Genomic DNA, 25,139 nt, shown 5'->3' on the forward strand with positions numbered 1-25,139 from the left:
CTGGGCGCCGCCATCTTGCCCAAGGCGAGAGCCCAGAACCCACGGCACTCGACCCCCATCTAGTGGCAAGGGGCTGTAACTGCAACCGAATTCTACCACCATGAGAAAAAGCCGCTCTTCTACCATCCAGCAATTTATAAAAGCCCTGGACCAGAAGGAAAACAATAAAAACACAGAATTAAGTCCTGAGGACTTGGAATTAGGTAAACTAAGTGATAATGAATTCAGAGCAGCTATAATAAAAAAACTCAATGAGGTAGAGAGAAAGATAGAGAAACAAGCCAAGTTCTGCAGTTACTTCACAAAAGAGATTGAAATTATAAAGCAGAATCAAACAGAATTACTAGAGATGAAAAACACAATGGACCAGATAAAACAGAATACAGATTCCCTGAATGCCCAGGAAAACTCCATAGAAGAGCAAATTAGCATAATCGAAGATAGACAGGCTGAATGGCTCCACACAGAGGAAGAAAGAGAACTAAGGATTAAAAGGAATGAGGAAAGTATTAGAGAGATAGCAGATTCAATGAGGAGAAAGAATTTAAGGATCATAGGAATTCCCAAGAACGTAGAAAAGGAAAATGGAGCAGAAAGTGCGCTTAACGAAATTATAGAAGAGAACTTCCCTAATCTAGGGATTAAGGGAGAAATGTGCGTAGAGGAAGCTTTCAGATCTCCTAGATTTGTCAATGTAAAAAGACCCACTGCAAGGTATATAGTAGTACAAATGGCAAAAATGAATGACAAAGAAAGAATACTCAGGGCTGCACGACAAAAGAGAATTACCTACAAAGGAGCTCCTATCAGACTTTCAGCGGATTTCTCTGCAGAAATCTTACAAGCTAGGAGAGAATGGAGTGACATATTCAAAGCATTAAAAGATAAAAATCTTCAGCCAAGAATACTCTATCCAGCAAGAATATCCTTCAGATATGAGGGAGAAATTAAATCTTTTCCAGACAAGCAAAAGTTAAGGGAATTTGTAACCAAAAGTCCTCCACTACAAGAAATCCTCAAGAAGGCTCTCATACCTGAAAAAAGAAAAAAGGGAGAAAGGGGTCACAAACCACAGAGTAGGGAGACAGATAAATAGAACCAGAATAGGATAGCAAATATTCAACTATAGCTTTAGGATAAAGGTAAGGAAACTACCAAAGCAAAGACAATCTTATCACTCTAACTACAAACTCATAACACAAGTTGGAACAAGAAGTGAAAATAATAATTTAGGAGGGGAAGAGCAAAGGGACTAAATTAGTCTAGGCCAAGTAAGTAAGAGACCACCAGAGAAGAGACTATATTATACACGAGATTCTAAATACAAACTTCAGGGTAGACACTAAACTAAACAACAGAACAGAGACACAAAACATAAATAAGCAAAAATCTAAGAAACCCAGCATAAGAAATTGCAGTATCAAATGGGTAGGATAAAGCACACAGGAAGAGAAAAGCAGGAAAGCCAGGTAATGAGCAACAGATTGACAGCTTCAAGCCCACACGGATCAATAATCACTCTCAATGTAAACGGATTGAACTCTCCAATAAAAAGACCCAGAGTTGCAAAATGGATTAAAGAACAAGATCCAACAATTTGCTGCCTCCAGGAAACACACCTCAGCCCCAAGGACAAACACAAGCTCAGAGTGAAGGGGTGGAGGACAATACTTCAAGCTAATAGCAAGGGAAAAAAAGCAGGTGTTGCAATTCTTATATCAGACAAAGTGGATTTCAAAATAAGACAGGTAAAGAGAGACACACAGGGACAATATATAATGATCAAAGGGACACTTCATCAAGAAGAAATAACACTTATAAATATCTATGCACCCAACATAGAAGCACCAAGGTTCATAAAGCAACTATTAACAGACCTAAAGGAAGATGTTAAAAACAACACAATAATAGTAGGGGACCTCAACACCCCACTCACATCAATGGACAGATCATCCAGACAGAAAATCAACAAAATAGTGGAGCTAAACGAAAAACTAAAACAATTGGACTTAATAGACATATATAGATCACTTTATCCTAAAAAAGCAGAATACACATTCTTCTCAAGTGCACATGGAACATTCTCAAGGATAGACCATATGTTGGGAAACAAGGCAAGCCTCTACAAATTTAAAAAAACTGAAATAATAACAAGCATGTTCTCCGATCATAATGCTATAAGGCTAGAAATTAATTACAAGAAAAAAGCTGAGAAAGGCACAAAGATGTGGAGACTAAACAACACACTACTGAACAAGCAATGGATCATTGAAGAAATTAAAGAAGAAATAAAAAAATACCTGGAAACAAATGAAAATGATAGCATGCCATACCAACTCATATAGGATACAGCAAAAGCTGTATTAAGAGGAAAATTCATCGCAATACAGGCACATCTTAACAAACAAGAAAAATCCCAAATGAGCAATCTTAAACTACACCTAACTGAACTGGAGAAAGAAGAACAAAGAAAGCCCAAAGTCAGCAGAAGGAGAGAAATAATAAAAATCAGAGCAGAAGTAAATACTATTGAAATGAAAAAGGCAGTAGAAAGGATCAATGAAACAAAGAGCTGGTTCTTTGAGAAGATAAATAAAATTGACAAACCCCTAGCCAGACTTGCAAAGAAAAAAAGGGAGAAAGCTCAAATAAACAAAATCGAAATGAAAGAGGAGAAATAACAAGAGACTCTGCAGAAATACAATGGATTATAAGAGAATACTACGAAAAACTCTATGCTAACAGAATGGATAACCTAGAGGAAATGGATAAATTCTTGGACTCCTACAATCTCCCAAAGCTCACTCAAGAAGAAGCAGACAATTTGAACAGACCAATCACAAGGAAAGAGATTGAAACAGCAATCAAAAACATCCCAAAGAATAAAACCCCAGGACCAGATGGCTTCCTTGGGCAATTCTACCAAACTTTCAGAGAGGATTTAATACCTATACTTTTCAAGCTATTCCAAAAAATTAGGGAGGATGGAACACTTCCTAACACATTCTATGAGGCCAACATCACACTGATACCAAAGCCTGACGAGGACACCACGAAAAAAGAGAACTACAGGCCAATATCACTGATGAACATAGATGCAAAAATTCTAAACAAAATTTTAGCCACCAGAATTCAGCAATTCATCAAAAGGATCATACATCATGATCAAGTGGGATTCATACCAGGGACACAGGGATGGTTCAGCATCCGCAAATCAATCAACGTGATACACTACATCAACAAACTGAGAAATAAAAACCACATGATCATCTCAATAGATGCAGAGAAAGCATTTGACAAGATCCAACAGCCATTTATGATAAAAACTCTTAACAAAATGGGCATAGAAGGGAACTACCTCAACATAATAAAGGCCATATATGACAAACCCACAGGCAACATCATACTCAATGGGCAAAAACTGAGAGCCATCCCCCTGAAAACAGGTAGGAGACAAGGATGCCCTCTATCACCACTCTTATTTAACATAGTACTGGAGGTCCTGGCCAGAGCAATCAGGCAAGAAAAAGGAATAAAAGGAATCCAAACAGGGAGGGAAGAAGTGAAACTCTCGCTGTTTGCAGACGACATGATCTTATATATATAGAAAACCCCAAAGAATCCATTGGAAAACTCTTAGAAGCAATCAACAACTACAGCGAAGTTGCAGGGTATAAAATCAATTTGCATAAATCAGTAGCATTTCTATATTCTAATAACAAACTAACAGAAAAAGAACTCAAGAACACAATACCATTCACAATTGCACCAAAAAGAATAAAATACCTTGGGGTAAATTTAACTAAGGAAGTGAAGGACCTATACAATGAAAATTACAAGGCCTTTCTGAGAGAAGTGGATGACGACACAAGGAGATGGAAAGACATTCCATGTACATGGATTGGAAGAATAAACATAGTTAAAATGTCCGTTCTACCTAAAGAAATCTACAGATTCAACACTATCCCAATCAGAATCCCAATGACATTCTTTACAGAATTAGAACAAAGAATCCTAAAATTCATATGGGGCAACAAAAGACCCCGAATTGCTAAAGAAATCCTGAGAAAAAAGAACAAAACAGGAGGCATCACAATCCCTGACTTCAAAACATACTACAAAGCTACAGTAATCAAAACAGCATGGTACTGGTACAAAAACAGATGCACAGATCAATGGAACAGAATTGAAAGCCCAGAAATAAAACCACACATCTATGGACAGCTCATCTTCAACAAAGGAGCTGAGGGCATACAATGGAGAAAAGAAAGTCTTTTTGACAAATGGTGCTGGGAAAACTGGAAAGCCATATGTAAAAGAATGAAAATTGACCATTCTTTTTCACCATTCACCAAAATAAACTCAAAATGGATCAAAGACCTAAAGGTGAGACCTGAAACCATAAGGCTTCTAGAAGAAAACGTAGGCAGTACAGTCTTTGACATCAGTATTAAAAGGACCTTTTCGGACACCATGTCTTCTCAGAGAAGGGAAACAATAGAAAGAATAAACAAATGGGATTTCTTCAGACTAAAGAGCTTCTTCAAGGCAAATGAAAACAGGATTGAAACAAAAAAACAACCCACTAACTGGCAAAAAATATTTGCAAGTCATATATCTGACAAAGACTTAATATCCATAATACATAAAGAACTCTCACAACTCAACAACAAAAAATCAAACAACCCAATCAAAAAATGGGCTGGAGACATGAACAGACATTTCTCCAAAGAAGATATACGGATGGCCAATAGGCACATGAAAAGATGCTCATCATCACTGATCATCAGGGAAATGCAAATCAAAACTACACTAAGATATCACCTTACACCCATTAGAATGACAAAAATATCTAAATCTAATAGTAACAAATGTTGGAGAGGTTGTGGAGAGAATGGAACCCTCATCCACTGCTGGTGGGAATGCAAACTGGTGCAGTCACTAGGGAAAACAGTATGGAGATTCCTCAAAAAATTAAAAATAGAACTACCATACGATCCAGCCATCCCACTACTCGGTATTTATCCAAAGAGCTTGAAGTCAGCAATCCCAAAAGTCCTGTGCACCCCAATGTTTATTGCAGCACTGTTTACAATAGCCAAGACGTGGAAGCAACCTAAGTGCCCATCAACAGATGAATGGATAAAGAAGATGTGGTACATATATACAATGGAATACTACTCAGCTGCAAAACAGAACAAAATCATCCCATTTGCAACAACATGGATGGACCTTGAGGGAATTATGTTAAGTGAAATAAGCCAGATAGAGAAGGATTATCTGTGTATGACTCCACTCATATGAGGAATTTAAAAATGTGGACTAAGAGAACAGATTAGTGGCTACCAGGGGAAAGGTGGGGTGGGGGGATGGGCACAAAGGGTGAAGTGGTGCACCTACAGCACAAATGACAAACATTAATGCACAACTGAAATCACACAAGATTGTAATCTATCATTAACTCAGTAAAAAAAAAAAAATTCTAAACTTAAGGAGGCCACTGGTAGGACTCTGAAAAAAAAAAAGAACGATATTAATTACATTTGAAAACCTACAAAACTATGGTATACAATGTCAGATGATTAACTTAAGATCATCCTATAGTGATCCTTTCAATAATATGAGTAAAAATACCAAGAGCACATGTTAGCTCATTGTTCTAGTTAGAGAAAAAACAATATATATATATATGCAGTACTTTAAAAATGTAGAACTAGGGCTGGCCTGGTGGTGTAGTGGTTAAGTTAGTGCACTCTGCTTTGGCAGCCTGCACAAGTTCAGATCCCCAGCATGGACCCAGCACCACTAGTCAAGCCATGCTGTGGTGGCATCCCACATAAAATAGAGGAAGATTGGCACAGACGTTAGCTTAGGAACAATCTTCCTCACCCAAAAAAAGAAAAATAGAGAACTGATTTAATGCTGTTAAATTTAAAAGATTAACAAATTAAAGAGTACTTCTTTGTACAAAAAAAGTCTCTCAAGGCAAAATACAGAGAAAAATACCCCTCCCTTTTATTTCTTCACTCTAAAGTTCTAATTCTCATTTCTGATTTCCATTTTTCACCCAATAAAGACTGCCATATTCAGTTTCTCTTGCTTGCATCTTCCTCCTCCCTCCACAGGGCACTGAGTACAAAGAATCAGACCATTAATAATTCTTGGTTCATTTCTCTTGAATAGTGAATGCTGGGACCTCCTCTTTACACTTTAATAACATAATAAACACCTGTGAACCCATCACCCAAGATGAGAAGTAAAACGTTACCAATAATTTCCATTTACTTACATTACATAGATTCATACATCCTAAACCCTGTTACCCACCTACTACCAGGTAGCCACTCTCCTAAATTTTGTGCTTCTCACTCCTTTGCAGACACACACACACACAAAGAGTTATATTTTTGTTTTTCACATCTAAAATTAGAGTTTTGATTAGTTCATGTGTGTGGTTGTTGCTGTTAACTATAAAGCTATATAAATTCACTTGGCCTCAAATTAAATTCTTTGCATGTTCCACAAGTGAAAATAATGGAAATTCTAAAATATTCCCAAAGTAAACCCATATATACATATAAACTGCAAGGCACAGTAACAGCAACAAGAGGGAAAATTCCAATGAAAACCAGGTTAAAGAGTAGGTGCCAAGAAGACACTTCAAATGATAACAACTGAGGCCCAATCCTCTTGTTCCTAAGACTAAAAGCATCACAGACAGCAAAGAAAAGAAGAGCCATTCTCTGAAAGGCAAGAATCATAGCAGTCCCTTGATGATAGTAAGGGGGGAGGGAAAGTCTGAGCCTCCTTCACCTATTCATGAGATCAAAAGAAACAAAGGAATCCCTTGGTGTCTTTTATCATTTTCTTTTGCTACTACATCTAGCCCCAGAGAGAAGAAAGCACAGTTAAAGCTATAATACCTCTAAAACTCCTCCATAATGCTTGCACCTTTTAAAGAATCTGAGATTCAAACTTCCCCAAAGACATTAAATTTTAAACTACCCTACAAACAAAATCCAATCACAATTTATTTCTTTTCTTTATCTAAAAAAATCATACAGAACTTTTACCATGTACCAGGTGCTGTTCTAAGCAATCTTAAGGAAAATTATCCAAAACTTGGAATTAAAGCAAAATGCTAAACTTCCATATCCAGCCACAATGGAGTAAAAGGGATTAGATTTGCCCTCTTGATAGAAAACTTAAGAAACAGATAAAATGTATGAAAAGATAGTTTCCAGACACTGAAAAACAAGCAGCACAGGAAATGATCCTTGAGACAAGGGAAACAACTGATGTGAGCCCTAAAAAGGCCCCAACATACTACTCATTTATTTAAGTATTGCTGGTGGCTCCCTTTACACTATGATGGCAGAGATGAATAGCTATGACAGATACTATAGGGTCCACAAGCCTAAAGTATTTTCTATCTGGCCCTTTAAGAAAATGCTTGCGTAAAAACAAAAAAAAAAAAAGAAAAGAAAAGAAAATGTTTGCGGGCCATCCGCATGGCCGAGTGGTTAAGTTTGGCACTCCACTTTGGTGGCTCAGGGTTTCGCCAGTTCGGATCCTGGGCATGGACCTAGTACACCTCGTCAAGCCATGCTGAGGCGGCGTCCCAAATAGCAGAACCAGCCAGACCTACAACTATGTACTTGGAGGCTTTGGGGAGAAGAAGACTGGCAACAGATGTTAGCCCAGGTGCCAATCTTAAAAAAAAAGAAAGAAAGAAAACTCTTGGGGAAAAAAAGTATTTGAATAAATAACAACCAAAATTTTTCATAAATCCACTATTTTTGAGAAACCACCATATCATTTTCCACATCAGCTACACTATTTTATATTCCCACCAGTGAAGTACATGGGTTCCAATTTTTCCACATTCTCACCAACACTAGTTATTTTCTGTTTTTTTGATAATAGCCATCCTAACGGGTGAGAAGTGGTATCTCCTTGTGGCTTTGATTTACATTTCCCCAATGACGATGTTGAGCATCTGTTCATGTGCTTATGAGCCAACTGTATATCTTCTTTGGAGAAATGTCTATTCAAGTCTTTTGCCCATTTTTAAGTCACGCTGTTTATGTTTTTTTGCTGTTGAGTGTTTTGAGATTTTTATACAATATGTGAAATGGTATCATATTAATTGAAAGCAGGCTGTGATGAGTTAAGTATATATATAAAAATCATAAAGAATCACTAGAAACAAAAACAAAGAGATATAGTTAATAAACACAATAAAGGAGATAAGGCAGAATCATAAATATACTCAGTCCAAAAGAAAGCAGAAAAAGTAGGGAAAGGCAACAATGGTAAATTTAAATCAATTCTCATTAACACACACATTGAATGTAAATTGTCTAAAGACACAATTAAAAGACAGAGTGAAATACTGGATAAAAAAGCAAGATCTACCACCTACAAGAAATGTATTTTACATAAAAAGAAAATCAAAGGTTAAAAATAAAAAGATCACTAAAGATATATGATGCCAGCACTAGTAAAAGAAAGCAAGAGTGTCTATACTAATAGAAAAAGTAGGTTTCAGAGCAAGGAATCTTAAATTTCCTTTCCAGGGATTTTATTAACAGCAAATGGATCAATTCATGAAGAAGACATTACCATCCTAAATGTTTTTTGCTCCCAACGAGAGGGTGGCAAAATACATAAAGGAAAAACTGATAAAATTACACGAAGAATACACAAATGATTATCAAGGAAGATTTCAACAACCTTGTCTCTATAACTGATAGAATAAGCAAAAAGACAGCCCATAGGATACACAAGAAAGGAACAAGATAGACCACTTTCTGGGCCATAAAACAAATTTCAAAACATTTAACAGGACTGGAATCATATAAACTATGTCTTCTGATGACAATGGGATTAAATTAATAACAGACAGATATCAGGAAAATCTCTCAAAATTTAGAAACAAAACAACATCTTTTTAAATAACACATAGGTCAAGAACAAAAATCGCAAGGTATCCAGAAAATGCGATGAACTAAATGAAAAAAGAAACACAAAAATCACAAACTATAACAGAAAAAAAACTCAGCAAATTGGAAACTAAAAATTAATTAAAAAGTAAAAACTTTTGAAAATTAAAAACATTTGCTCTTAAAAAAGCCTAAACGTACTCTCCGTGGAAGGACGTTGATAATAGGGAGGGTGTGCACGCGTGAAGGCGGGAAAGTATTAGGGAAATCTCTGTGCTTACTGTTCAATTTTGCTGTGAACCCAAAGCTGTTCTAAAAATTCAAGTCTATTTTAAAAAAAAAAGTCATTACGGCAAGTCACAGGAAGGGACAAATTCTTGTACATACTTTACATATATCTAACAATGGACTTGTATCTAGAATATATACAGAACTCTTACAACTCAATAATAAAGCAATGCTATTAGAAACGGGCAATAGACTTCAATCGTTTATAAAAACAATAAATGACAAGCACAAGAAAAGATGATCAATATCATTAGTCAACAGGGAAATTGGAACATTGCTGGTGGGAATGCAAAACGGTACAGCCACTTTGGAAAACAGTTTGATAATTTCTTATAAAGTTAAATCTACACTTATTATATGGCCCAGTAATCTCACTCCTAAATACTGACCCAAGAGAAATGAAAACATATCCATAAGCAACTATTCAGAGCAGCTTTATACTTTATAAGTATATAAAGTATTTATAAGTATAAGCTTTATAAGAGACAAAACTGGAAACAATCCAAATGTCCATTCGTTGATGAAAGGAAAAACAAATTATAGTATATCCAGACAATGGAATACTACTCAGAAATAAAAAAAAAAATGAACAACTGAAACACACAACAAAATAGATGATTCTCAAAAGCATTATGTGAAGCGAAAAAAGCCAAGTGCATATAAATGTTATGTATTCCATTTTTTCAAATTGTAGAAAGGCAGAAACAATAGTGACATAAAGCATATTAGTGGTTGCTGGTGTTCCAGGTGTGGGAAGGTAAGGACACGAGAGAACTTTTATTTTAAACAACTTGATTAAAACACAATTCACATAAATACATTTCACCAATTTAATGTGTACAATTCAATGGTTTCTAGTATATTTACAGAGTTGTGCAACTATTACCACAATTAGATGTCAGAGTATTTTCATCACCCTGAAAAAGAAATTCTGTATACATTAGAAGTCATTCTCCAACTCTGATAGTCTCCCAACTCTAGGCAACCACTAATGAGCTTTCTGTCTCTATGGATTTGCCTATTCTGGATATTTCATATAAATGGAATCAACACTTTGTGGTCATTTGCAGCTGGTTTCTTTTACTTGGCATAATGTTTTCAAGGTTCATCATGTCACAGCATTTATCAGAACTTCATATTTTTTGTAGGCAAATAATATTCCATTGTATGGTTATACCACGTTTTCTTCACCAGCTGATGGACATCTAGGTTGTTTCCACATTTTGGCTCTTATAAATAATGCTGCTATAAATATTCACGTACAAATTTTTGTGTAGAAGTCATGTTTTCGTTTTTATTGGTTCCACCCCTAGGAGCAGAATTGCTGGGTCACATGGTAACTCCATATTTAACATTTGAAGGAATTGCCAAGCTCTTCTCCAGTGGCTGTACTATCTTATCTTACATTCTCATAAGCCATGTATGAGAGTTCCAACTAGTTCACATCCTTACCAACACTTGCTATCATATTTCTTTTGTATATAGCCATTTTAGTGGGTGTGAAGTGGACAAGGGGACTTTTTACAGTGACAGAAATGCTTCATATTTTGGTTGTGGCAGTAGTTACTGTCTCCACCTATCAAAATTCATCAAATCATGCACTTAAAATTGATGTTTCATTGTGTGCAAATTATTTCTCAATAAGGTGAATTTTTTTAAAAGCTTACTTTAAAATAATTATTACTTAGAAAATTTTTAAGTTTTTATTTTCACAGCCAGGAATGTGTTACGATACATGAATACAGACTTCCAAGACCATAACTTGTCCAATTCACTAACACACCTACATTCTCCTTTACAGTTCTACAGTAAAAAGCATTTATGCTGTACTGATAATAATCAGCATCTCCATTACAAGTCTGTTTATTTGGGTCAGAATCATTAAGCTCACATGTAATTTAGTTGTTTCATGTTACACCTTTGTTTTTATCTGATTCGAGATATCTGTCACTAACCCTTTTGATGTACTTTTAATAGTCTATACCAAGCCCTATAAAAGGGAACCAATATTTCTTTTTAAAGAGTTGATTTAATTTAGGGTGAACGTAACTTGAATAGACTACAGCTGTCTTTGTGACATACTTTATTCCGACAGCTTAAAATTTAAAATGTAGATATGTAGAATAATGGCTTTCCTCTATATTGGTCTCCATATTGACTATTTTCATTGCCCTTCACCCTTAGACTAAAAAACCAAGAACTCCAAATGTAACGGGGACACTAAGACAACTGAAGATATTTTAGACCTTCACAATGGAAGAAAATGTAGAGAAACAGAGCTACTTTTTACATATTTCAATGAATATACAACTGTTTGATTTCTGCAGTGAGAGACACAGCCTAGAAACACCTGGATTTGGTAAAAGCGTCTCCCTATAATAATGGAAAATTCATATACTCGGAGACAGTGAGGCCTAAATTATAAAGAGGTAAGTTTAAAGTTCAAATTCCAGCTACCCCACTTATCAACTATGTGTCTTTATGCCAGTCACTCCACCTCTCCAAGATTTAAGGCTCCTTGCCTGTAAAATAGGGTAATGGTACTCACCTAGCAGAATAATGGTAAAGTGGTGGTAATGTATATAATCAACCTAGAATTTCATGTGAACAATATCAAGCATTATTAGTCACTTGATTTATAAACTTACTTCCCCTCTTTTCTGTTCAGCATACTTCCCTCTCACTCTGGCTCTCAGAGGAAAATCTCTAATTACAGAGTTCATATAGGTATAAACTGAGAATACTTAGACCAGTTTCTAAAATTCAACATCACGGCATCACAAAAACTAAAAAACTAAAAAAGCAGCACTTCTAAAACAGACATTTCCCTTAGAAACACTGCTTCTTTGACCAAAAACATTAAAGAAATCTAAGATGAACAGAACATAAGTTCCCCAGTTATCATTTACCTAAATCACAGGCGAGCAAAATTTCGTAAAAACCAAAATGATCCCAAGTAGCAAAGGCCCCAATGATAAAGACTAGGTATTATGAAAAAAATGTACAAGGCAAACTGAGAAGTAATTAGAGCAGAAAACATTAGGGAAGCTCTAAATCTCATAGTTTGGCCATTTAAAATGTCAATAAGCCCGTTTCCTCTTTGCGAAATACTGGTGATGACTCTAAGCAAATGTCAGTTGGCCTACTTTTGGAAGGTTGCTAGTGTTTTGGCTGAACAGACCGTGTGTGTGTGTGTGTGTGTAGGACTTACTTGTTTAACCAGTCATTAAAATTTTACGACAACAGCAAAATTATGGCAAACCCTTCTGGAGAAGTTAATAAGAATTTCTGAATTCCTACAGCTGAACAAATCAAACAGCTCTTCCTTGAACATGACAAAAACCATATTTAAGTTGTTAGAAAAAGATGAAATAGGTTGTTGTAACTTAAGAAAAATAGTGAAAACCTGATACCTAGACAGTGCACTCTCTTTGAAAATTTACTAAAAATAAGCAAATGAGAAAAAGTTTAACAACTCTAAAGTTGTTCTGCTCATGCTTGTTTTTAGAAAAATAATTTTAGCCATTCATATAAAAAAACAGCAACAATTAGCATTTTTGACTGCATAGATGGGCTGTTTACAATATTACAAGCTTCAGAAAATACTTGGCATTTACACTCCAGGAGGAAAAAAATGCGCTGGATCTTGGGGGTTTTAAACCTTTATTATTTTGAGATGTGAATTTGTGAATTCCTTACATAGCAGAACGAAAAATAATAGTACCTTTTCAGCAGTAAGTAATAATATAATAATCTAGAAGAAATAAGCCAAGTTGGCTACTGGGTGCTTTGGATGAGTACCAGAAATTTGGCTCACCTGAGGAAACTGTATCTTCAAAAAGTTCATCTATCTATTCTCAGAATAAAGGCCCTCGCTTACAAGAATTTGTTCTAGAACATTCTTATATGTAGAAAGTTCAGGTACTCAGCACATTGGATTCCCAAGGATAACAAATAAGGTTGAATCTGCATTTCTAAGAAATCTAGTTCCAGTCCAAGGCCAAAATGATCGTCTTTCTCTATAAGCAGTGAGGAAACAGAATAAGCACAAGAGTAATATAATTCTTAAGAGAGTCAGAAGTTCCATTAGAGTAAAAAACAGCATTATCCATTTGGTCACTGATAAATGATAAAAAATACTTGATACAAAAGTAAAGTGCTAGTTTCTCTTTTGCAAAATATTGAATAAATTCATTTTGGGGCACCACTCGTATTCCACATATTATGCAAGGCACTGCAGAGAATGCAGTGATTAGCAAATCACTGTTCCTGTGACTCCAAAGAAACATACTACAATAGAGGAAAGATCATAATAAAGAGAAATTTCCAAAAAAATCTATGAAAATCAGAGGTTAGCAAGGAACAGTCAAGAAAATACAACAGATAAAACAAAAAAAAATTAAATTCAACGTTCAAGGAGAGTCATGATTTAAAATTAGACACGGTAAATTTGTAAAGATTTTCTTTGCATGAAACTAAAGACATATAACATAAAAAACTGATCAATTTTACCAAATAACAAGACAAATGGCAAACTATATTTGAAGTATATAGGACACATATCCATAATAATATACCAGTAATAATACTCTAGTAAAGAGCTCAACTCAAGAGCAAAGAGTACAAACAAGCATGCTATTAATTAGAGTAAATGGCAAAAATATGAAGATTTTACATTCTTCCTAACACTCAAAGACTCAAAAATTACAAGTAAGAGGATTTTCCTCCATTAGGAATGCAAAGACTGAAAAGATTCATAATAGCCAGTAGAGGACAGAATTGGAAAAAAGGGAATTCTCATATATAGATGTTGATATACTCTCTGAGAAGCAATTTTACAACATGTATCAAAATTTTACATGTACATATTCTTTGACCCACTCATTCCTCTTTTAGAAGTTATCCTAAGAAAATAATTCCTTGTATATTTGTTTAAATGTACACATACAGAAGTATATAACAACATATCCTGTTATGGGGCGAAGTTAAAATTAATACAAATGTTCATACAATGGAATTATACATAATTTTTAACAATGCTGAAAGAAATTCATAGTTTGAAAAGGAAAGATGTTCACAATATAAACTGTTATGAAAAAAACCTACATACACACACCCATGAGCCAAAACATGTAACACATATAACAACTTGAATCAGACCCTGGACATAATAAGTTAATTTCATGCATCTCTGAGTAATTGAGGGAAAAACATCAGGAAATGTATACATTAAGCTGTTAATACATGCTCAGTATTCAGGGAAGGAAGAAAAGAAGGAAAGAAGTAACCTGGATTTAACTCTGATAACACAGGATTATGTGAATTTTCACTTTCTACATTTTAGTATTCCTTGAATTTTTATAATAAATATTTTAACTGGTTAGAATTATATGGTTTTTGTTTTAAGAAATTGAAAACATATTAAGGTGAAAATGTCCTCTGATCCCACTCCTTGGAAGTAACCAATATTAGCACAAAGTCTATAACTATACAAAATTTTTTGTTGTTGAGGAAGATTAACCCTGAGCTAACATCTGCTGCCGATCTTCCTCTTTTTTTTGCTGAGGAAGACTGCTCCTGATCTAACAACCATGCCCATCCTCCCTCTACTTTATATATGCAATGCCTGTCACAGCATGGCTTGACAAGTGGTGCATAGGTCCACACTCAGGATCTGAACCAGCAAACCCCAGGCTGCCAAAGCAGAACATGCAAACTTAAGCCCTGCGCCACCAAGTGAGCCCATAACCATACAAAATTTTTAACTTCTTATTAAAACATACATTTTGATATATTTTATTTCACAAGTAAGGTACTGAGATACTAAAAGCCATGATGGTTACTGAGAGTAATGAATAAGAAGAATTTACATACTTTACTTGGAATTAAGTTCTAGAGAGACAGGTTTGAAAGATAATAATAGTTATTATCTGATGTAAGAATAGCAATTGATTGGTCATAGCTTCCTGAACATTGTACTGAAAAAATTTCTAAAGCAGGTGCAGGATCATTAAGAAAGTAATCAATTACTGATAGTGACCATGGAAAAGTAGGGAAGCACAAACTCTGCTGATATGAGTAAATGCCTATTAAATGCAGTGATGATGTTCTGTGGATAAGAGGACATCCAAATCCTTCAGTTTTTCACTTTGAGTCAGGGAACAGACTTTCCACAGAAACACCTGCAGAAAGGGAACTTGCTTTTCTTCTAGATCATTACTTTTAAAAGATTACACCATGCAGCAATATTCAACAAATATTTATTAACACCTTGTATTAAGTACTCTGTGAGGCACTAAAGATATGCAAACAGCAAAACTAGGAGGCAAGAAGCAACTAAGCAACTAAAATAAAAAATCAGTACATACTACTGACATTGGATAAGGAGCAAGAAGGGTTAGAAGAACATGAGTATTCTAGAAGAGGAAATAACAAATGAAAAGGCTGAATGAAAGGATGGATCATTTGAGGAAATGAAAGAAGTTTAGTACAACTACCACAAAGTGCAGAGGAAGGAGGAGACGGGCACGCTGGTAAAGCACGGCCAAAAATGATGCTGGAAAAATACAGTGAGGGGATCAGTTCACAAAAGATCTCATGAATTTAGAAGAGCTAAATTCAATCATTAATTCTAATAGTTTGTAGATTCTTTTGTATTCTCTATATACGCAATCAACTTATCTATGAATAAACAATTTTACATCTTTCATTCTAATACTTACACCTTTTGTTTATTTTCCTTGCCTCACTGTAATGGCTAGGACCTGTATTCAACTGTAAAAAGAAGTTGTGATAGAAGCCATGCCAAACTCAGCAAGAAAGTATTTAATAGATCACTATTGAGCATGATCGGATGTAGACTTTTTTATAGATAATCTTTATCATACTAAGGATGTTTCTTTCTATTCCTAATTTGCTGAAAGTTTTTTTTTTAATCATAAATGATTACATGAATTTTGTCAAAGGTCTTTTTCCACTTCTACTGAGATGACATATGGGTTTTCTTCTTCATTCTATTAATATGGTGAATTACACTGACTGTTTATGAACCTTGTATTCCTGAAATGTCCCTTTCTTGGTCCTAATATATAATTCTTTTTATATATCACTGGGTCCCTCTATGTAAATTACACCAAGAAAGGGGGTGGGGGAGGGAGAGAGAGAGAGGGAGAGAAGAAGAGAGGGAGGTTTTTGGTATGATAACGTGAGATTAAAAAAAACACATGAGAGCAGAAAAGAACTATTCAATAGAAGAGTTAGTAATTCATATTGAGACAATCTCCTAAAAAGAACAGGAAAGAAATTCTTTTTTTTAATTAATCATTCTAGGAGGTATAACCACCAAATAAGAGAAGGACCAGAAAGAGAAAACAAAGAAAACTTAGGAGAAGAAATCATCGAAAAAGTAATTTAAGAAATTTCCTCAAAACTACACTACTGGGGCTGGCCCCTCAGCCCAGTGGTTAAGTTCTCGCACTCCGTTTTGATGGCCCGGGGTTTCACTGGTTCGGATCCTGGGCGCGCGGACATGGCACCACTCATGAGGCCATGCTGAGGCGGTGTCCCACATAGCACAACTAGAATGTACAACTATGTACTGGGGTTAGGCTTTGGAGAGGAGGAAAAAAAAAAGATTGGCAACAGATGTTAGCTCAGGTGCCAATCTTTAAAAAAGAAAAAAACTACACTACTTGCATTTCCACACTAAAGGGGCCCAGGACAATATATGAACCAAGAAACAACACTGCAAAGTTTCAGAACACTGGGAACAAAGCCAACATTCTACTAGCTCCAGGAGAGAAAAACAAGCCACATACAAGAAAGATACCAAAATGGGTTCAGACTGTTCACCCATAACATTAGACCAATGCCTTCAAAATTCTAAAGTAACATTATTTACAAACAAGTATTTGTTCCCCAGCCAAATTATCTATCAAGACTAAGAAAGAATAAAGACATCTTCAGACAAACAAGATCTACCACACATCCTTTTTCAGGAAGCTACTAAAAAACTTATTCCCTCAAAATGAGCACACAAAACAAAATGGGCAAAAGAGAGGGATGAAGTATTCTATTTTCCACTACAAATTTTATGTGATTAGTTACATGAATTATTTTGATGAAAACAAATCTAAAAAAATTAGTCAACTACAATAAAAGCAACATGTAATTTTTACAAATCATAACAGAACATTTAGCCATGTGAAACTCTATTTTAAAACTACTATTATATTTTTAAAAGTAAGCATATTATAGTAGAAGGAGAAAGCTTTTTTTTAATTAGACAAAGTAAATTAAACATACTCAATTTCTACGAGCAGTATTAACTTTTATAGCTTTATAATCTCTCATGAAGTATTTCTGCTCAAAGTAAAAGTTGAGAAAAGTTGAATGTTAATAATGGTCATAAACAAAAGAGCTTCATAAATGAAATGAACAGAGAAAACATCTGACTCTGTGAATTACATACAAAAGAAACAAAGACATAGCAGGGTCCTTCAGTAATAAAGTTCTTCTTGACTCCACCATCCAAAGAGAAGGCTGGATACTCCAAAAACCTTCCAGAAAAGGATGTTCTACAATCTTCTTTGTCAAAAGATTTCACCACAACACAAATACAACAGAAAACGGAGCAAGAGAGAGTACAAAGGAGATACAGAGCTGAAATCTGTATATGCCATATAGCTCAAAAGCAAAGAGGACAATCTTCACATGACTGCAGAATATTGTTGCCTTATTACCTCCACACTTCCTATTTCAATTAAGCAGATTTACCCACTAAATTAATCCCTAACCTTATTTAGGCATTTGGTGAGTGCATAATGCACGTGGTAGTAAGTTTTAATGAACGACATTCTCACAAATTTAGAGAATTAACTGCTAAAAAAAGTATTACAAGGAAGATTTCTCAACCTCTGGATAAACTTTTAAAATATAACAGAATTAAAATATTTTAACATCCTCTTTTTAAAAATATTTTAAAGTATGCAAACAAGGTTAATATGATACTGTTTTTAGTGCACATGCAAAAATATTATTGAGTGAACACAGGCAAGTTAATGAGAAAACACAACGTTTAGAAAGCGCAGATCATTAAAGAGCCAGGAGTTACTTAAGCATCCAAATACTAAGTTTAATTTAAACATATATTTAATTTTTTTAATAAATATAAAATATACATAATATTTAAGTAAACAATAAGAAGTATGTGTTATTAAAGCAGTGACCCAAGGTCAAAAGGCTGAAACTGTACTTCTGACAGAGCTGGAAATGCAGACAGCAGACTCATCTACAATCGAGATAATGGTGAAAACCAAGCTCTCCAAGGCAGTAAGCAGAACGGAGAAGAAGAGCAAAGACACAGAACAACAGAGACCTGGGGAATACCCACAGAAGAAAGCTAAGCCAGAGACATAACAAAAGCAGCACAGTCAGCTAGGGAGGGATCTGGGGAGAGCGATGCCATGAAAACCAAGAGAGAAGAGGGCTTCAAGAAAGAGCCAGCTAAGTCAGAGGCTAAATCGAGATCAAAGAGGATGAAGATAAATCAAAACCACAGGAGAAAGTGAATGGCCATATTGAATTGGTTAAGATTACCTATTTCCATCTCAACAGAACGAAGAGTTTATCTTGCAGGGAGGAGGGGAAGGGGTATGGTCACTTGGAGAAAAACAGACTTTAGTTATCATTCTTGCTGTCTGTAGTCCAAGACCAATAAAAGAGAAACTCTTTCTGAATGATTTGTTTCTTCTTAAGAGCTACACTCACCAAACTGTGGAGCAGGCAAGATTCGAGCCGCTCGAATTGGGCCATGTCGAACAGAAAAGAGCTCCTGCGCTTCCCCACTGATCTGCAGGAGAGGACAGAAACAATTTCAGTAAATGACAACGCAGGTCAGGACATTATTATATGAAAACAACATCTCCTAAATGTTAGCGTAATTTTTTGTCTGAAATGTAATGTATGTACATATGTACACACACACATATCTATGGTTGATCAAATACATTAAGTATATTCATATCTTAAATTATCATAACTATTTTTAGAAAATTACAAGAGGAAGTATTTGATATAAATAGGAAAATAAGTAGTCCATTCTTGAAGAGTATAATTTTTATCTTTAATAAACTACTATAACTCTGCTCAGTTCCTGCATGATTGCCTTCCATTTTAGAGCAAAGCAATTAGGATTTTTTAAATTAGTATTCAATAGTTTTTCACGTAAGAAAAAAGTGAAATATTCTTAATATTCTGAAAAGCACAACTTAAATGCTGCAGTAACTTTCACAAATACGTTGTAAATGAGATAAAGCAAACACGTAGCAAAGAACACTAAAGTACAACGTGAATGACCTCGGTACCAGCTATGGTTCTGCAACTAACTAGCTGTTAACCAACTGAAATAAATTACTTAACCTCTATAAACCTATAATCTTTTTTTAAATGCATTTTGCATAAAAATTGTATATATTTAAGATGTACAACGTGATGATTTGATATACACATACTTAGTGAAATGTTTACTGCAGTTATCTCCTCAGAGTTACCTTTTTTGTGTGATGAGAGTCTCTGAAATCTATTCTCAACATTTTCCCAGTATTATCAACTACAGTCATTACGCCTGAACATTAGACTTAGTCATCCTACACAACTACAACTTTGTACCCTTTGACCAACGTCTTCCCATTTCCCCCTCCTCCCCTAAGCGTATCCTCTTTTGCATTTATAAACTAACAAGGTAAATGTACTAAATAACCTTAAAGATACTTTTAATTTCAACATTCTATGAATTAAAAAAGTAATATATAAGCATCTTTAAATCTCATTATTTTTATTACACATAGATGAAACACTGTGAATGTCCGTTCACTGAGTCATAGCAGACTTCTCAGATATAAAGAGTGCAATATTCTGTTAACCGAAAGGGCTATGCATGTGCCAAGTGTGAAAATGACTGCTTTTCAAAATTAGTAGTTCAAGAGAACAGTTTGCTGCTAAGTGAAGTACTGAGCAGGTTAAATTGGAATTACCTAAGAAAGGCTTTCCAGACTACTTTAAGTGGTGATGCAGTTCCTAACACATTTTCATAATTGTCAAAAGTTTGATGGAATATGTAATATCAGATAGGGAAAATGGCAAACATTATAAAACTAGTTCTAAATACCCAAGAACTTACAACAGATGTAATAATGATAAATATTCAATAGAGGAAACATACTGATGGGTTTTTTAAAACAGTCCTGCCAAACAAACAGTTTAAAATATCAACAGTGTATACATTATAAAATAAAAGGCTTATAAATCTTCTAACATTAAACTATAAATCTGCAGAGCTGTCTTTTAGATTAACTACTTTTTTAGATCTTCAACTTCTCTTCTATCTGAATTTAAGAGCTGCAAACTATAAATATTTTTGTTTCTTATAAATGTCAAATCATGGTAATGCCTAAAGAGCCATCATATTCATTTTGCTTATAAAAATTATACAACTTATTTAGCGGCCGCAATGGCAACTCCCTCTATGCAGAAGATATGACGAATGCTGGGCTCTTCGCACTAACTGTGCAACAATAGCACCACCTATCACCAATTAAACACACAAAAGCAATAAACTCAGTATAGCAAACTATAAGAATTTATCTGTCTACAAATTCCTTTGTGAACACTAATTTTCTAAATGAAAACCATGGCTATTATATACTGCAGCTCTTAAGTCTATAGTTTATTATTATAGAACAGAATTTAAAATTTAGAAAAAGCCTTAAAAGGCCATTTTGTTAACCTTCCATCCAATGCACACATTCTCTGAAACCTAAAAATTATAAGCACACTTCCACTGAAAAGTATATCACTAATGTAATCCAATTATACTGCAGATACATTATTGGCTATCTCCATCAAAGCTGCCAAGTCATTCATTTTTTTAGAATAAATGGTTTGTGGGGCGATGGATAAATAATATTCTTCTTCAATAGGCACAATATTTCTATTAACAAGTAAATGAAAAATAAATTATAAAACAATACCGTAGAATTTGCATTGAAATTATAATTCAAAGTAATCAAAACCACTTCTCATTATAACAAATACAGGTTTACACCTATAACAAATCATAGTACTCTCACACAAAATCTACTGCCCTATACTCTTATTTCCATAAGTCTGCCATTTAGCTTTAGGTTCTATCACATAAAGCCTTAAATTAAAAAAAAAAAAAAAGGTCTAATCACATTCAACTGAGCTGCTGTACTAAATTATACTAAATACTAAAGAATACAACAAACCTGTTTTGACATACTCACAATACGATAAACATTTGTTATCACTGGATTAACAAACAAGAGCTTACTTTGACATACAAAAACATTTTGAAATCTGAACACACCATGCTTTTCAGCAGTGACGGCTTTCAAAACAAACCTAAATGCTCTAGTCTTAGCTTCTACTCTAAATCCCTCTTTAAATATACAGCAACAGGTTAAGAAAAAAGATTAGGACTGATTACAAAACGCATCCCCACATTCATTACCCATCCTTCATTACCTCTAAGTTATGGTCCTAGAATCTTTGTTTAATTAAGAACATAAGGGAAGAGAGGGGGGAAGAAACATTCTGTCACTATTTATAGATATTTGTGAATATGTTAAAATCAAGGCTGTTAGAAGTGTAATTCTAAAGTATCCTAAGAGAGTCACAAATGACAAACTTCCCAGAGGAGAGAACTCTCCAAAGTATGTGCAAAGTCTACACTGAAATCCTGTTTCAGAACAGAGACCGGGCTAACAGAGTGTATACAGATAAGATGTGCACATTTTAGGAAGGATGCAGATAGGATGGATACGTCCTTCCAGGCTCTGCTTTAGCTGCCGCTTTCAATTGCCTCTAATAATTTTATACAATATGTTCACTGGTAATTTTGCACTGAAATAAATGAGTGTCAAAACTGATTACGTTTTTTTAAAGGCTTTCAAATTGATTTTTATGTTTCTTAAAAAGAGCTCATTGAAAATGGCAAACAATCTCAGAGATGAGGATTTTATAGATCCTGACAAGAATTACCAGGAACTCTAAGTTCACTGGCAAACCAACAATAACAATAAATACGAGGGTAGAACTACGAGGAAGGAGTGTGCCAAGCAACGGTCCAACTTCCTGGCAACTGCGGGAAGTCAGGGAGAGGAGCAAACAGGGAGGAACCCTCTCCTCCGATCGCTCCTCCCGGGTCTCTGCCTTTGTTCTTCTGGCATTTTAATTTCTGATGACAGACTTTTGTTGTTTGGAGCATAAACCGGACGTACCAGTTTGGAGGCACAATAAGGAGAACAAAGAATGATTTGTTCACACTGTAAGAAAAAAATCTTTTCCAACCATAGAAAATAGCTTTCGCATGGTGAAAATATGCAAATTACATACCAAACCAAAAGAGGGGGGAGAGTACAAGTTTAGAATCTCGCAACTCAATCTAAGGCAAAAGGAAATTATAACAGCGGAGTCAGTAAGACACACAGAGGAAAGGCTATAAAAGTTGTGTGAGAGCTTCCTAAGTGCTTTTAGAGAATTCTAAAAGCAAAAGAAGGTCATCTAACCCTCAGAATCAAACTTGTTTCTGAAATTCTGATGACTTTTCAAAGGTATCTGACTACAAAACAGAAAATTCAATCAAATACCAAGGACAATAATAATGCTCTACAATGGCACAGAATTAGGACACGAGTACATATTTACACCCCCAAATTCCCTTTTCAACACTGGTCAAATGGGGAATTGTAGTCTGCAACTGATTCTTTTCAGTAAACTGTATTGAAAGATAACAGACATAGAAATATTACATAAATCATAGATATACGTACAGCTTAATGAATTTTCAATGTTAATACCCTTGTTACCATCACAGACACCAAGAATCAGAACATTATGCACACTCAGAAGGTCTCTCGATGACCCTTCCCAGTCACAGTTGCAACTCAAGAATAACCATAACCACTATCCTAACTTACCTTATGTAATACCTTATGTAAGTTTTACCTGTTCAATTTTATGTGAACAGAATCACACAGTATGTACTCTTTGAGTGGCTTCTTTCACACATTACATGCTTACGAAGTTTATTCATGTTGCTGCATCTGACTGTAGTTTTTGTTTCAGGTTTTTTGTGTTTTTTTTTTTTTTGAGGATGACTGGCCCTGAGCTAACATCTGCTGCCAATCTTCCTGTTTTTGCTGAGGAAGACTGGCCCTGAGCTAACATGCCCGTCTTCCTCTGCTTCATATGTGGAACGCCTACCACAGCATGGCTTGCCAAGCGGTGCCACGTCCACACCCAGGATCTGAACCAGTGAACCCTGGGCTGCCAAAGCAGAACGTGAGAACTTAATGGCTGCACCACCAGGCCGGCCCTGACCATAGTTTTTTATTCCTGTTGCTATGTAGATGTCCATTGCATGAAAATACCACAATTTATCCATTCTACTATTGATGAAATTCTGGGTTGTTTCCAGTTTGGGGCTCTTAAGATGCCAAGAAAAATAGCAAAAAACTTTCAAATGGGAAAAAGATTACAGTGTGTTCTTTCAATGGATTACCAAGAGTGATCCAGCGGACCCTTTAGGGTTATTTGATTCTACTGGGATCTGCACCTTTGTCTTGACTGGGCTATTTTATAACACTGTAAGTTGTAGAAAACTGATAGTAATGCAAGTGACTCTTGTCCACAGAAATGCAAATCAATTTTGTCTAGTAGAGATACAACTGAATTTCACTCTGTAAAAAACATGATTCCAAGACGTACATTTTAGTCCCAATAGGATATTAACCAGGTTTACCCGTCTTAAGCTCATTTCAGCATTTCTAATTGCCTATATCTGTCCTTTAGATTCTCCTTTGAACTAGCTATAACAGCTTGCCAAATACCTCATTAATTAATGAGTTAAATAAAATCTGACACATTTCCATTTTATACTTGTATGAGTGTCATGATTTTACCATTTTTTAAATAATGTCATAAAGAACACTGCTATGAGTATTTTTGCACATGTTGCCGGTGAAATATACAGGTATTTCTTTGGGGTATATACCTACTGGTGGAATTGCTTCTATATCACGCATATGTGCCTATTTTGTAGATTTTAAGAAAATCGTTTTCTATAGTGATTGTACCAATTTACAACTCCAACAGCAACATCAGAGAGTTTTACCCGCTCCATATTCTTGCCAACAGTTTATGTCAGCCATGCTGGTGGGTGTTCAGTGGGATTCTCACTGTGCTTTTAATTTGCATTTTCTTCCTGAATGAGGAGGTTGATCAAACACCTTTTCACATGCTTATTGGAATTCAGTTATACTATTTCATGAATGACAAAGTCTCTTGCCACTGCAGTTGCCTCATTCCAAGAAATTATGGATTTAAATCTATTACACACAGTGAACGAAATGCATAAATCACTCTCCTCTGGAAAAGCAATGCTGCCTCAAAGTGAACTTATAAACAGTCTTTATTACAGTGGCCCACCATCAGGGCAAATGATGTAAGACTTTTGTCCTGAAGGACTCTTGATTTCCAGAGGTATGTATGATAAACAGGACAGAAGGTGAATGAGATTCAACAACTCACTTCTGCGGCTCTGAAAAAAGTAGAGCTTTTTGTACCTAATCAAATTCATATCTTAATTCCAAATCCAGTAATGAGCAATGTTTCCTCTCAACTAAGGTACAATGGTTGGGTTATGGCAACATGATATCCACCCCTTAAAGTGGAAAAACACCGATTTGTAAAAATTCATACAAACATTCAAAGCAAATTGAGTCCCTGCTAAAGATAGCAAACAGACAAAAATTACTTTATATTTCCCCTATAACTCCAGCAGTTCAAACACAAAAGATAATGATTAGTAGTTCTTTTTCTTGA

At 35.1% G+C, this 25,139-nt stretch overlaps 1 protein-coding gene across 16 annotated transcripts in view; it reads right to left on the minus strand.

Moving 5' to 3' along the window:
- Nucleotides 1-25,139, minus strand: part of BCAS3 (BCAS3 microtubule associated cell migration factor) — a 576,498-nt gene that overhangs the window by 509,752 nt on the left and 41,607 nt on the right. For all 16 annotated transcript variants that reach the window (XM_023652948.2, XM_070227541.1, XM_023652945.2 and 13 more), the window contains exon 6: nt 19,002-19,083. In XM_023652948.2, coding sequence (XP_023508716.1) covers nt 19,002-19,083 — 82 coding nt within the window. The remainder of the gene's footprint in view (nt 1-19,001; nt 19,084-25,139) is intronic.

This window comes from Equus caballus, chromosome 11 (genome assembly GCF_041296265.1).
Source record: "Equus caballus isolate H_3958 breed thoroughbred chromosome 11, TB-T2T, whole genome shotgun sequence".
NCBI lineage: Eukaryota > Metazoa > Chordata > Mammalia > Perissodactyla > Equidae > Equus > Equus caballus.